This window comes from Nannobrachium achirus (assembly GCF_963921795.1).
Source record: "Nannobrachium achirus genome assembly, chromosome: 3".
NCBI lineage: Eukaryota > Metazoa > Chordata > Actinopteri > Myctophiformes > Myctophidae > Nannobrachium > Nannobrachium achirus.
Genome location: NC_137812.1, coordinates 39,187,600 through 39,202,568, shown reverse-complemented (window position 1 = coordinate 39,202,568; position 14,969 = coordinate 39,187,600). Strand labels below are relative to the sequence as shown.

Below are 14,969 nucleotides of genomic sequence, written 5' to 3'. Positions count from 1 at the left end.
ATGCTAGATAGTTGGCTACGCCACAGTTGCAGTGGTGAGAGAGCTCCCTTTTCACCTAGCAATGCTTTAAAACGGTCAAAAAAAGCATTACAGTCATTTGGGTTGTCTTTCTGTGACAGACAAACAAAAAAATGCGCTGATGTTTGGATTAAGGAATTGGCCTGGTATTTAGTGCTTCGAACTCGCTTGTGTTGAACTGTCTAGATTACACCACTGATAATAGATCGACTGTTTTCGGGAGGGCGGGGGGCGCGACACCGCCGTACGGCGGAGTATAAATGGATCGGCAGCACTGCAGTCTGCAGCAGTAAAGCTGTCACAGACTCAGGGAGCGCACCTAATACACTGCAGTCACTGTCTGTCTGCATGCTGCGGTCTCTCTCTCTCTCTGTCTCTCTACTGCTGGACCATAACGGACGCACACGGGACCGCCGGGACAATGATGTGAGTAATATCATGATGATGACTTTGAAGAGTGCAGACTGATCACTGATGGTGAAAGTTGTTGTGCCGTGGGTTGTTGATTTGCTCAACACAAGTCTTCTTAATGTTATTATAAGCTACTGGGACATTGATGCTTTTCTCACCGCATGCGATCCTGTTCTGCATGACGATACGCAGCCCGTTGGCAACGCCGCTGACTTTTGCGTCGCCCTTGACAGGTGCGCCTGTCTGCGGGAGATCTTTCTCGCCCTTTCATGTGGTATTATGCTATAAATATAAGATATAGTAAATTATAAAATACATTCATCCAGAAGCTACAGGGATCCGAACAAGCTAAACACTTGGCATGTTAATATTTGCTGTCCGATACTAATATGCATTGTCATCCTTCAAGAATCTTTTTCATTCACTGATTGGCTGGGCCATCATAGGCTATTTATAGGCTAGTTTTAATAATGAGTAGGCCTATTTAGGTTAACTTTATGGTAGGCTAAGCCATAATATGTGTTGGTAGGTTACTGGTTTAATAAAGAATGAGTAGCCTAATATTGACTCTTCACAATGACCTCAACATGCCTTTGCTTTTGAAAAGGTAGAGCATGATGATGATGATGCAGCAGAAATCCTCCTCCCTCTCTAAATGGATAATGTGTCCCACTTTATCTCTGCAGCACTGGAAACATTACATGCGCCACAGATGAACCTCCAAGCATGCACTTTTTTGTGCATTTGTAGAAACAATTGGGAAAATAAAAGATTTTTTGTTTTTTGCTATATTCCAAATAAAACTAGTTTACATAATGAATTTTATGTTTTACTTTACCTGGTAAACACAACTAGACTCCATAATTTAGTTTATTTATTTATTATTGTTTTATTTTTAGCCTTTCTATTTTGTTTATAGTTTGTTTGTATATTTGTATATTTGTATTTTATTCTACAGCTATCAGTGCAACAGCATAAAGTTCTCTGACCATGTGGGTGTTGTTGCATGGACATGTGTTTCAGGGTGATCTTCTCAGCGCTGGTGGCATTAGCTCTGGTGCTTTCCACTGAAGGGAGTGTAGGGTAAGTTCATCTTTTCCTAGAGAGACATTTGCATTTTAAGAGAAATGAGAGATGTCATTTAGTCTTTCTCTTTTAGACCAAGTACCAACGCCAGTTTTTGCAGCGAGTCAAAGGAATGTCTGGAGTATGAACTGATCTGCAAAACAGAAGAATATGAGGTGAGTGACACACTTTGATTGTTTCTGATAGACTTTAACACAAAACAAGCTCATGTCTGTGATGGCCACTTCCTTTCTTCAACATGTTTTGTGTGTGTGCGCATGCGTGTGTGCGTATCTCTTTCTCCTCAGGTGCGACACTACAGTCCCACCCGTTGGGTGTCCACAGATGCTGAAGCCTACTTTATGGGAGTAGGTGCAGCCATGGCCTTCAGGAGACTGTTCCAGTACATCACTGGAGCCAATGATGCTGGTAGGGTAGGGTGGGGTGGGGTGTGCGGATCTAGTCTGTTAATTATCAATCCTTTAGTGGGCCTGATAATTAAATTACCATGTTGAAAATTGTGATCAGTCACTGGTTATTCCTGGTTGAGTTTGTGTTTTGTGTTTATCATCTGACTGATGAAGGTCGGTTGACAATGATGTTGCATTAAAACATTTCTATATGAGTGAACTAGACTGCACTCTGTCGCGGTGCCAACTTGCTCCTTGTGCACTCGTGGCCATGTATGGCCTACTTGTGCTCCAGCAGAGCGCGCAAGTAGTGTGATTGGTGCTGTTCGTTGCTGTCTGTATATTTAGGCCTATGTGGGTGGGCAAGTTTGCACTCTGTCGAGGTGCCGCCATCTTGCGCCTTGTTATTTATATCAGGTCACACTTTTTGATGGTGACGTCACCAAGAATGCTGGTCCCTCATTGGCTACGGTCTGGACGCCCCCTCTCTGATTGGCTCCTGGCGTAAACACAGACACACAGATATCGCCACACATACAGAAACACCAAACGTACTTGCGCCCTCTGCTGGCGCAAGTAAATTAAGCACGGAGACTACTGCCTTTCAAGTTTACCATCTGGTCAGCAAGGTACTTGACATTTGTCTTGTATGACTTGGAACCAATTCTCTCTCCCATCCTATCTGTGCGCAACTGTGCATTTATACAGTATATGCACATGGTTGTCTAATGTTTATTCCCATCTAATGTACAATTGCGTAATTGGCAGGTGTCCAGATGGAGATGACTGCACCAGTGCTTGTAAAGATTCCCGAGGAGACCAAGCTGTGGGAACCAGCCATCTACACGCTCAGCTTCCCACTGCCGTCAGCCTATCAAGACCAACCACCCTCACCCACCAATGACAAGGTGGGCCTGAGCTGTCATCATCTCCTCACAGGACAATACAATGTCAGAGCATGACATTCCACTGTAAAATCCTCAGTATGCATTTAACTCTGACAGTTTACAAGGAAAACAAATGGACACTCGGGGTCCATTTGTTTGCATTTGCACATTCTCCGAGTTACAAATGGATAAATGAACACTGATGATTTTACTGTGATTGCTCTGAATTGGAGGTAGAGAAAATAAGATGGGAGAGGTTAATTTGTGATGGGAAGCGAGAGGGGAGAGGGTCAGTGAGCAATGGGAGAGACTCTCCATAAGTCTATAGATGGTTTCAATATCTATTATTGCTATATGATATGGAAAACCTTGTCAATATCAGATCTGCTGTTTTAATCTGTGATTAAAAAACAACTGGATCTGATGATAAGAGATTTGAAAAAAATCTTAGATTGGACAGATATTTTCTTTTGTAGGCTTGCTATCTAACTAGCTGATAGATACAAACAGAATGTTCACCAAAGTGAACATTCTGTTTGTTATTTACAGCATGAAGCCTGTTATTATTTACAGCATGAAGCCATGAAAGTGTGGATGTAATGTACCAATTACATTTCCAAATAATTACCTACTTCAATCTGTCACAGTAGTTTAATGCCTCCCTGGTATTCATTAAGGAATGACTGGTAGTATAGTAACTTGATATCTTTATGCCAAGGTCAACAGAACAGGCTCCTCTCACTCAGAACATATATTGAAGATCACTGTTCATATAGCTATCAGAGCTACTGAGATCTTTCTCATTATTCCCATAGCCATATAACCTACAGTCCCTGTACATCTTATATCTATGTGAGGATTTTTACAATCTAATGTACTACCACATCTCATCTTATTCATGAATGAAGGAGATTCAGAATACTCTGAAAATCATAAAGACTCTGATTCTGTCTCACCAAGTGGATATGAAGGCCATGATCAATCTTTCTCTTGATGAACAGAGTTTTAGAGAAATATATTGAATTCACTTCAACATGTTGCGGGATTGTCTAAGTAATCCTTTTGTTATTTGTCAAATCCCCATCCATCTGTTACTTTAGGTCTAACAAAACATAGTTAGTATCCTGCATACAGCAATGTACCGTATGTGTGTGTTTGTTTGCAAGTTACAGATGGACAGAGTTTCATAAAACTGGAAGGAATGATCATTGGCTGCCCAAAGAGACTACTACATTTTGGGTTAAAAGCCAAAGGTCAAAGTCAGGTGAAGGTCACAATCTAGAGACATAAAGAGATACTAGTGCAGGCATTTGTTTAATTTGCAAGTCTAACTATTTGACCGAAGTCTGAATCCTATATGCCAATTTCACAATTTTTTTTTCTGTAAACTAGTCCTGTGCCTGGGTTACTGTTTAGCATCAGTGATGTCAGCATGCAGACAGACAGTCAGACAGACAGACAGACAGACAGACAGACAGACAGACAGACAGACAGACAGACAGACAGACAGACAGACAGACAGACAGACAGCGGACAGACATTCTGTAAATTAATTGTTAGATTGTATTTAGGCATCTACAGTATAATTATACATTAGAATGAGTAGGATTTGTCTGTAAGTGAGTGTAAAAATGCTGCCCTTGTTTCTCCCCAATAGCTGTACTTCACAGAGATGCCAGGCATGGACGTCTACGTGAGAAGCTACGGAGGCTGGATGCTGTCCATCACCTCCAGGCTCCACACACACTTGCTGACAAAGGAATTAAGCCGAGTGCGGGCTTCCTTCAACCACACCTTCCACTTCGGTGTTGGCTATGACAGGTACCGTACATGTACATGAATGTCCACTGCACATACGTATAATACACTCACTCACACAGACCTCACCAAGTTGTGTGTGCGTGTGTGTGTGTGTGTGTGTGTGTGTGTGTGTGTGTGTGTGTGTGTGTGTGTGTGTGTGTGTGTGTGTGTGTGCGTGTGCGTGTAGTCCCCTGAAGCTGGTGAACAGGCACAACGAGGTGTGGTACGTTGCCGAGGGGGAGCCTGTGTGCACGGATCCGCAGGAGCCCACCCCTGCTCACACAACCACACCCACGCCCACACTGGGTGATTATTCTCCAACGGATGCGCTGCCCGACTCCCCACCCCACACCCTGTCGGACTCCCCGTTGTCCTCAGTTGCGCCAACTAACCTGTCGTCAGCCGCGCCAACCAACGTGTCCTCAGCCGTGCCATCCAACGTGTCCTCAGCCATGCCCTCAAACCTTTCAGTCATGCCCTCCAACCAATCTTCCATCACGCCAGCCAACCTGATGTCCTCCTCAGTCACACCGTTCAACCTGTCCTCAGCCACTCCATCCAACCTTTCCTCCTCCACACCATCCATCTCCTCCTCCTCCTCCTCCTCCTCCTCCTCCTCCCAGTCACCTTCAGATGCCCCCTCCTCTCTCTCGCCTTCCCACATCCCGCCCAGCGCCCCAGCGTCCCACTTGCCGGCCGAGGAGGCCTCGTTCAGCGACCTCCCTGCAGCGTTGGCCCTGGTCTCCGGGGACCCCGCGTCCAATTACACCGACGACGTCTCCTCCGCCAGCCCCTCTCTGGAGCCCCAAGCTGCCGATGTTGACCTCTGGAACAACACGGTGCACAGCTCTCCAGAAACACAAGCCGACAGTCAGTAGAAAGCCACCGCCTTTGTTTTTAGCCATTCACTTGCAGGTAATTGAAAATTAAGTCTAGATAGAATGTATCGTTGAGGAGTGAGAGAGCAAGTGAGAGAGAGAGATATGTGACAGAAGGATAAATGAAGGAGTATGTATGTGTGTTTGTGTGTTAAAGAGTGAGGAAGGTGAACATGGCTTGAACTTCCCATTGTCTTCCTTGTATGGATGTCCTGGTATCTCTGTTTGGCCATGTCTCTCTGCATTCATGTGTATTACACCACCTCCCCCTAGTGGCACTTTGTATGCAACTATACATGCTATTATCTCTGCTGTTATATCTATCTACCTGCAACTCATGTGTAACCCCTGTACTCTCATGTCAGCCACAGAATGAAATCCATTGCTATCCATTTTGCCTTTCCAGTGGTATCATAATATACTTAAATCATAAGCGTATGTAAGAATAATGTGTTAGAGATTAGTCTCTTCCTCAGACAGTCTGAAACAAAGTGAACAGAATCTTGCCCATTTCTTAATTACAATAAGGAATAACATAAAATGTATTAATTGATCTAATTGTATTCTGCATGCTATTAATTTAAATGAAAGCCCTGTCTGCCCCCTCCCCCAACGTCTGTCTGTCTTTACTGTACAACTAACTATGTACCAGTTCTAGACAACCTCCAACTGAAACCTAACCTCCCAGAGATTGTGATTGGGCACTTTAAATCTATGATAGGTGGGCTAAGACCACTCAGTGTTTCACTTTGTCTCAGGCATTAGTGAGAGTTAAGCCTAATTTATTCTCTGTAGTCCGCGGTATTGCCTGCCGAAAAGAACATAATTTCAAGCTAACAATGCCTTGCCATGCATTGAAAATCAGTTCTTGTCAGCAACCGACACCATTGTGCAATGGAGTAGGCTACAAATTCAGCTTAAGATTTTAGGCATATTAGTGTTCATTTATTCATCCATTTAGCTGTATCGACTGAAAGAGACTCTCCATAATAGAAACTTAAATGTTGATAGTGGGACCCCTACAAACTAAACAAGCATTCCACCAGAAGTATAAGAGTTTTAATGGAAGTCTGTACATAATGTATTAGCAGAATGTAAAGTTGACATTAACCACAGTGTTATACGGATTACCCTCTTCTAATATCCATTCCTTCATGGAATGTGTAGTCAGTGAGGAGCCCCCACCAGGGGGACGTAGTCGTAGCTCATGTGAAGGAACAAACTACTCCTCACCGCTGACAGGTGGCCATGGAGGATTCAAACCCCTAGTCTCAGTGATGGTGGAGAAGAACGTTACTCCTGCGCCACTCCAGAGACACACTTATAGCCACTCTAGGTAATGGCGTTAGATACAGTATTAATTCATCTTAACACTGCTTCCATTAATAGTTGTCCTGAGAATCTTTATAATTATTTATTTTATTTTATGTTTGATTAATATAACCATCGTCAGTTAATTATATGTCATTTATTGTGAAATGGAGATATCAGAACTGTTCACCTGGGATCACTGGAGCAGCCCTCACCTGAAGCAGATATGAATAGGAACCAATACTTTAAAAAACTAAATGTGGTTTTATTTAATCCCTTTCTCAAATATCTTCATTATTACTTTACACTACTTTATTGAAATTGTTGTTGCATTTAAGTGCCTGTGATAAACATACATCTTTGTCTTATATAATAATATATATCATGCAACATGTCAAACTCTCAATGAATGACTTGATAGGCTATGTTATTAATTGTGATCAATGATGTGGCTTATAGTCCTTAAATAGCTTAAGTATCAGTCCACCAACAACACACAAACACACACACACACACACACACACACACACACACACACACACACATTCACATCCATATAACTAAGAATAAAAGAATAATGTTACATTCGAAAGTTATATGTTTATGTCCAAATTCTACTTTGTTCACAGTATTATCATGCGCTTTAATCTAAATCTGAAAGAGTAAAAATTACCTGTATCCATTTTTACACTGGGTTAATTTACACGTTTTATTGTTCATTATTATAGTTTTGTTTGAACCATAAATCATAAATGAACACTACATTTATAATCCGATCCAGTATTTAATATACTGTATAGTACATTTATACCAAGAAAGACAATCTAAAATGGATCTCAATAAGCATGGCTCCTAGCCATTGAGTGGAGGAGGCTGCAAGCATCTTCCTACCCATTCACAGTGCTTCTCACAGTCCAATTTACATACAGTATACATGGTAGGGTTGCCCCAAAGATCCCACCTTGACCTTTCTAACCAAAACCATGACAAACCAATGTTACAACATGCAGTTATATTGTCTAATAACAGAGATGCTTTATATGCGTCTCTGAGCTACATGTTCTGAGGAAAGTGCAATAAAATACCATCTGAAAACTGCTGTTGAAATCAGTGACTTTGTGCTAAATAAACCAAGAATGAAAATATTCCACAGTTTAACTCATACTTTTCTGTACAGTGCATATTATTTTCACAAATCAAATAGTGTATTATTGTATTATATATAAACTGGGCCCTGTTGGTTTATGTATTATTTTTTGATAATGGTAAGATGTTTCCCACATTGATGATACCTTTCCCAGAGAGTCCTGTAGAGTAGGGGTTCCCAAACTTTTTTGTCTCAGGGCACCCTATAAATATTTAATCCGAGGCAATTTATAGAATATCGTCGTTGTCGGGTGGAAACCTTGTATGTCCAAAACCTTTCTTTTTGTATTTATCATCTATAAAATGTACTAAAGGCGTTGTGTGCTTGTAGATCTGCTGTTTTCACTAGTTTTGTGCGAGAGAGATTTCTGCCGAACAGTGACGATATTTTAGTGATTATGTTGCGAGGAAAACGTTGAGATAGCCATTTTGGTTAGAACTGACTGAAAATAACTTTGTACTTCAAGTTTAAAATGATACTAAATATTTCTTCAAGTATCCAAATAAATTCCAAATACCGGTATTATCAAAATTAATGATCTCGCGGCACCCCTGGACTGCCATCACAGCACCAGGCCCAGGGTGCCCGTCACCCACTTTGAAAACCCCTGGTGTAAAGTACACCACACAGCTGGACTAAACAGATTTTGAGCACCCTTGATCTCACACCATCAGGGACCACAGCCTTCCTGGAGCAGTTTCCGAGCCCTCTCCCCCTGATCCATGCTCGATAAGACACTGGAGCAGGGTGTGGTGGGGTGGGTGTCAATAGCTGTGACATTGGTGTTAGGGAGGGGGTGGGGGGTCTTGTGGGTGGAGTTGAGATGGGGGACGACAGGACAGAGCCATTGCATAGAGTAGAGCTGGAAAAACAGGTTCAACTCATAGGCCCTGTGACCCTGTCCCATTATTAACCTGATTTTAGCTGATGACCTCCCTCATGTTGTCCTGACTGACAACATTACTGTTGTCCTGGCATGACACCAGACCAGTGCATTTACAAAAGAGTCTACTGGAACTGCCAGTCAGTACCGGGCCTCAGTGCCTGAACAGTAGGTTCTTATGGAGACAGTTCTTATGCAGACAGAGATTGCTGTACTGTAGATTTCAGGGTGGCACTGTTTGTCAATATGTCTTTTACCATTAGTATAGTTCAGGGGCGGGTGCCCAAAAGGGATTGCGATCTACCAGTAGATCACAAAGGCTGTGCAAGTAAACCACATGACATGCCCCACCAACAATATAATTAAAATATAAAGAAAATGTATTCACAAAACCCCTTATTTTGGCATCTGTCTAGGGTGACCAGATCCAAACTGGTTATTCGAGGGACAGAAGTATTGTTTGTGTGGGACGGGCAGGCGGGTGGTTAATAGCAACTTAGGCTACTTAAGTTGTTGTTAAATGCTTTGAGGTCATTTGATACTGCCTATCGTTTTGTTAGTAACCCGCTGTAGCCTAGGGGATATTTCTCATGTTATTTTGAAAGGCTTAAAAACATCTTGCAGCGAAAGAGACAATGAGAGAGATTTACAATGGAAAGCCAATTATTAGGAGGATACCCAACCCTATAATTTATTCACGTGTTGCTAGAGCAATGCTGTACGTGTCTAACTTGCTCACCTATCAACACCTACACATTTTTTATTACTGGAGCCTGCCAATCTCAATGTGGGACAGGGTCTCAATTTGTGGGACGCCTGAAAAGTCATGGAAATGTGGGACTGTCCCACGCAAAGGGGGACATCTGGTCACCCAGCATCTGTCACAGGTGACTTGATTGATTGACATCAAGAAGGGCCTGTCAGCTCCCTTCATGGCTTCTAAAGGCAAATCCCCCAATGCAATGCGTCAGTATAAGTGACCCGAAAACATAAGACTAATCTAATAAGACCTTTTCCCCACTATTTCCCATTTCAAGTGCGTTTGTCTTATGTAATACCAGTGCCACTATTCCATCAGGTAAATCTGCCCAATCAGGTAAATCTTTTTGGGGTGGGTAGATCAGGGGTTGTTGAGCAGGTAATTTTAAAAGTAGCTCTCAAGTCAAAAAAGTGTGGGCACCCCTGTTATAGTCTACATAACTTCAGTTCAACGACTACGTTTTCTGCTAGGTCTAAACATCTTCCAACTATGTACCACACGTTGTTTATGGGTATATAAGGTTAGTTGGTCATTATGCAGCTCTATTCAAAGAAAGAAAGTCAGATGAGCCTTCAGTTGAGCATTTATTTAACATTTGAGAAGTAAAAATATATCTGTCACAAATATACAGCAATATGTCATTATTTCTGCCTACAATGATTGTTTGTGCATGGACTTAGCGGCAACAGCTGTATATGTGATACATTTTCATAATAACTGCAGCTACTTCTGATTTGATCTCTCTATGAAACCAGCCCAGAATGTTTCAGCATAAAACATAAATATTGCTGTTCAAGTCTGCTTGTCACTAGCCTCGTAAACCACTCTCTCCTCCTTGAATTCGAATCAGAATGCAGGAAGAGGAGTCTGGTTTATGAGGCTAGCTTGTCACTGTCTTGCCAAACTGATGTAAATATGCAGTATAGCCTATATAGGTAATTGTTGCATACCATGTAACTTGGTCTAACTATGTACATACTTGGACTATTATGTAAACATAGTCTTAAAATATACTGTTGAAACATAAAATTAACAGATACAAATCTCAAACATGGAAGTAGGCAGCTAGGTGCATGAGATTTAACAAACAATTAAAAACAAATACCTGAATATTAGTCTGGGCGTTTCGGGCAGTATTTTGATGGAATCGTGCACTTTACGATAAAAGCATGAAATTTGGCACACAATTAGAACATGCCATATGGAAAACTTTTGGCTATAGGGACATCACAGATTTGTCTTGGGAAACTTGTGGGAGCCAATCAAGTAGCATGTGAGAGGTCAAACTAGGTTTTTTTTGTTATTCTGAATCCAATGCAAGCATTTGTTTTGCACGAAAAACATTCCTTGGGCTAAAACGGTCCCCATAAAACTATGGTTCAGTGATGAGTCATCCCTTTTCACAGTTTTGTGGGGGCTGTTTTTTGGAAAGTATTTCCCACATGGCATGTTCTAACTGTGTGCCAAATATCATGCTTTTAACGTAAAGTGCACGATTTGCCCGAAACGCTTGGACTTCATCAGAGCAGTTAATAACCCATTTGGCACAGGTAATTAGAACACATGTTGTGTTTTAAGGTTTGTTGGTGTGGATATTAATTGATCCACCAACATGAACATTGCCATGGAAGACAGGAGCAACTGCAACACTTCCATCCTGGGCAGTGCACTGGTGAGAGGGAGCTGGTGAAGGGATGGCTCCTTTTACTTGAGCTTCTATTCCTTCTGTTCTGGGGATGAAAGACAAAGACAATGTGTAAAGTAACTATAAGTAAAATTACTCAACTAGGCCTACTGTACTTAATTAGCCTAATAAAATGTATGAGTATAGGGATCAGGCCTACTTTATAGGCTACCTTTGGTAGGCTACTTAAATAGGGTAATTTTGAATTCCTGACTTTTTCTTGGGTATATTGCATTATTGATAGGCCTACTACCACTGGTTAAAACTGCAGTAACAACACCTTTTCTAAGCTATTTACATGTTGTAACTTAAATATTTCAAATAGTGGCTAGCCTATGTAACAAAATATAGGCCTACAGACCCATTCCCACAGCTGGGCCAGATAAACAGATACAAAAATATATTTTTTCATTCAAGTGGATGGTAATATATAGCCTACAGATAAAAAATATATATATCTGACTGTGACAGATACATTTTTGATCTGTTTATCTGGCCCAGTGGGAATGGGCCTTAAGAGCTAAGAAATGTGCCCCTTCTTTGACTATATATTACCGGCGTCGTGTTTGCCCGCTGAAGGATATTTATCCAACAACGTGTTTGCTGCATCATGTTGACGGATCAGTTTCAGTGTCTCCACTGCAACAGCCACAGCCCCTTCTTCAGTGTAAGCCCCCACCATCAGGTCCACAGTATCCTCCACAGTTTTATTCTCAAGACGGCTCTTAGGAATGCGTTTGACACCGTCTACAGTTTTCAGAGCGAGTTGCCGCTGGAAACGTTTTAAATCTGCACTTTCAAAATCCTCCAGGGCATCCAGGATATGTGTCCTAGGAGTAGCCATGGTAGATGATTACGTCTTCTTGGATGAGCTAAATGGAAGGAAAACAAAATGTAAAAATAAAATAGAAAAAGCTCTGTAACTTCTTATAGGCAACACGTAGCTATAGCTATAGGCTACATGGCGCTAACATAATACAATATGCCTACATAATAATAATAAAATATAGGCCTACATAATACATAATAAAATAAGTCTCCTACATTTGGCTAATTTAATTTGATTGATTGGATAGCCTACTTAATTTATTTGCAGTTTTTTTTAATAGGCCTACAGCCTTCAGTAATTAAGGTCTGCTAAGAGGATTTTAAACCCAATAAAGCCTATATGGTTTCCATTGGTGTCCTTCCTACTCAATTCATTAACATTTTTGGCAAGGCCTATTATACTAGGCCTATGCAAATTGAAAAATACATTTGTGTAATAGGCTAGTTAAGTAAAAAAAACATGCCTACCGTAGTAGATCGAACACACTCAGTCACGCTCACGCCCGGCCCTACTGATATTGAAAGTAACTTTTCATCTCCGTTTCTAACTTCCTTTCCCCTTTTGAAGTGTCTTCTATTCAGCGCCCATGGTGATGTGACGTGACGCTGGTGGTGGCAGCTAGGGGCCTATGGCAGGGGCCCAGGTGGCGCGCTCTGTGCTTTGCTTAAAACTGTGGTGAAACAGCGCCATCTCTCTGTAGATCCAGCTGGGAATAAGCCAGTCAGACGAACAGGGTAGGCTACTTTGTTGCAGTAACTAGCAGACAGTGCAGCAGTAGGCTCTCAAGAGCAGGCTCTATGCTACTTCAAAGTAAGAGGAACTTTTCTTTGATGATGGTAAGCCAGATTGGAAGTGCAGTCTTGTAAAGTTAAGTAAAGTTGCTGCTACTAGACTAGCCCCCATGTCCCCACCCCCAGAAATTGTTCTGCTTTTGTAGGCTAATTGATGTTATCCTATGCAAAGTAGGCCTACTCTGTTCTATCCGTCTGTCTTTCAATGTTATATGAGATACATGAAGTGGTAGGCCTATCTGTGTAAATAGGTCGTAAAGCTTAGGATCTCCTTTTAGTTGACCGTGTACCTGTGATTTGTGCTGTTATGAAACTGTAACTTTTCCAATTGCAAAGTTCTAATAGGCCTACATTATTCAATCAATCAACCAATCAATCAATCAATCAATCAATCAAGTACATTTAACTTAAGTACACTTTTAAGGTATTTGTACTTTACTTGAGTATTTACAATTTCCAATAGGGGCCTACTTTAACTTCTAGGCTACTCCACTACATCTCGGATGCAAATATTGTCCTTTTACTCCACTACATTTATTTGAAAACATTTACTAGTTACTTTTTTGATTGATTATTATTACAAAACATACATTAGCCACTTCAGCCCTATTTTGGCCATTTGAAAATAGCAGATCTACCAGCTTACAATGTGTCACTTGCATCAAAAGATTTGAATACATTTGAAAACGAGACAATCTGCATAATAAGTACTTTTATTGTTGGTACTTAAAGTACATTTTGATACCAATACTTTTGTACTTTTACTCAGTTTTTTACTCAACCTCAAATAAAAACACTGGTGTTGTCCAAGTCAAGTGCTGATACTGATTGTAGGGTATGTATCTATCAAAATCCGGTATTTGATAATGATGATGTACCTGTATATTCTCAAAGCACGTTTCAATATGGTGGAAAGGAATGTGATAAAAGGACATATTGATGAGATCTGCTGTTAAATGCTGCCTCCTGGTGGTTAATGTGGGTCAATGCAAGGAGTTTATATTATGCAGAATAAACATGTGGGCTATTTCTTGATCGAGTCCAGTGTAGCTGTAATTGCAAATACATTTTTTGGCAACGTTTTTTTTTTTTTTTTTTGTCAATAGGTTAAAACTTAATATTCTGATAGCAATCATTGCTGTAGTGTAGAGTGTTTGTTCAGTAACAGAGATCTCCACTCTCCAGGTCTTTGATTGCCAAATGGATGCCAATCAGTACCCGTTTATCAGATTCAATTTGATTTATTCCAGTTACAATTCTGACTGCTCATTTCTTTGTGTCATCACTTCCAAAATCCCCTAATCCTGTATCCTGTGTGAGTTCTCTCTCCTGATTGGATACAATTTGTATTGATTGATTGATTGATTGATTGATTGATTGATTGATTGATTGATTGATTGATTGATTGATTGATTGATTGATTGGAGACTTTATTAGAAGGTTGCATAGGAAAAGGTACAGTTTCATGACAGTACAGTTCACTGGTACAAGGTCAACTAAAAGGAGATCCTAGTAAGCATTACGGCTTATTTACACAGGAACATTGAAAGACAGTCGGATAGAACAGTACACACACACACACACACACACACACACACACACACACACACACACACACACACACACACACACACACACACACACACACTGTATTTGGCCAAATATATTTGGAAATTAAGGGACTGTTAAATTTGCTTGCCAGGAACTTTCCGCCCTCCTTTCCATGATGAAGACAGCTTTTATCAAAATAAGTAAAGTGGGCTGAACATATATTGGGGGTCGGACTCGTCATAACCTCATAAGATCCGTCCCCCTGCTTGCTCCAGCGGTGGTCCAGACATTTCTCTGCAGTGGACAGATTCTGGCATAACACAGAAAGCTAAAATATTTTCAACTCGTCGGAAAGCACTTTTATTTTCAACTCGCCTGAAAGCACTTTTAGGCGAACGCCTCAGCCGAGTAAAATAGCCCAATGGACACAGGACCTAAAAATCCCACTTATTTCACATGATTTCAATGCCTTCAATATTCTTTGGTAACTGGGTAGAAACTGTTCATAAATCAGGCATTTGATACTGCTTGGCCAGCCGTTGTC

At 41.1% G+C, this 14,969-nt stretch overlaps 1 protein-coding gene across 1 annotated transcript; it reads left to right on the top strand.

Annotated features, from left to right (window-relative positions):
- The first annotated feature begins 312 nt into the window (after positions 1-312).
- Positions 313-7,870, top strand: LOC308281401 (uncharacterized protein). The gene is made up of 7 exons (XM_080721569.1): positions 313-444; positions 1,453-1,512; positions 1,589-1,670; positions 1,803-1,923; positions 2,673-2,812; positions 4,449-4,612; positions 4,779-7,870. Exons 1-7 carry the CDS (start codon positions 440-442, stop codon positions 5,467-5,469), a joined length of 1,263 nt encoding a protein of 420 aa, XP_080577695.1. The 5' UTR covers positions 313-439; the 3' UTR covers positions 5,470-7,870.
- Positions 7,871-14,969: the final 7,099 nt, after the last annotated feature.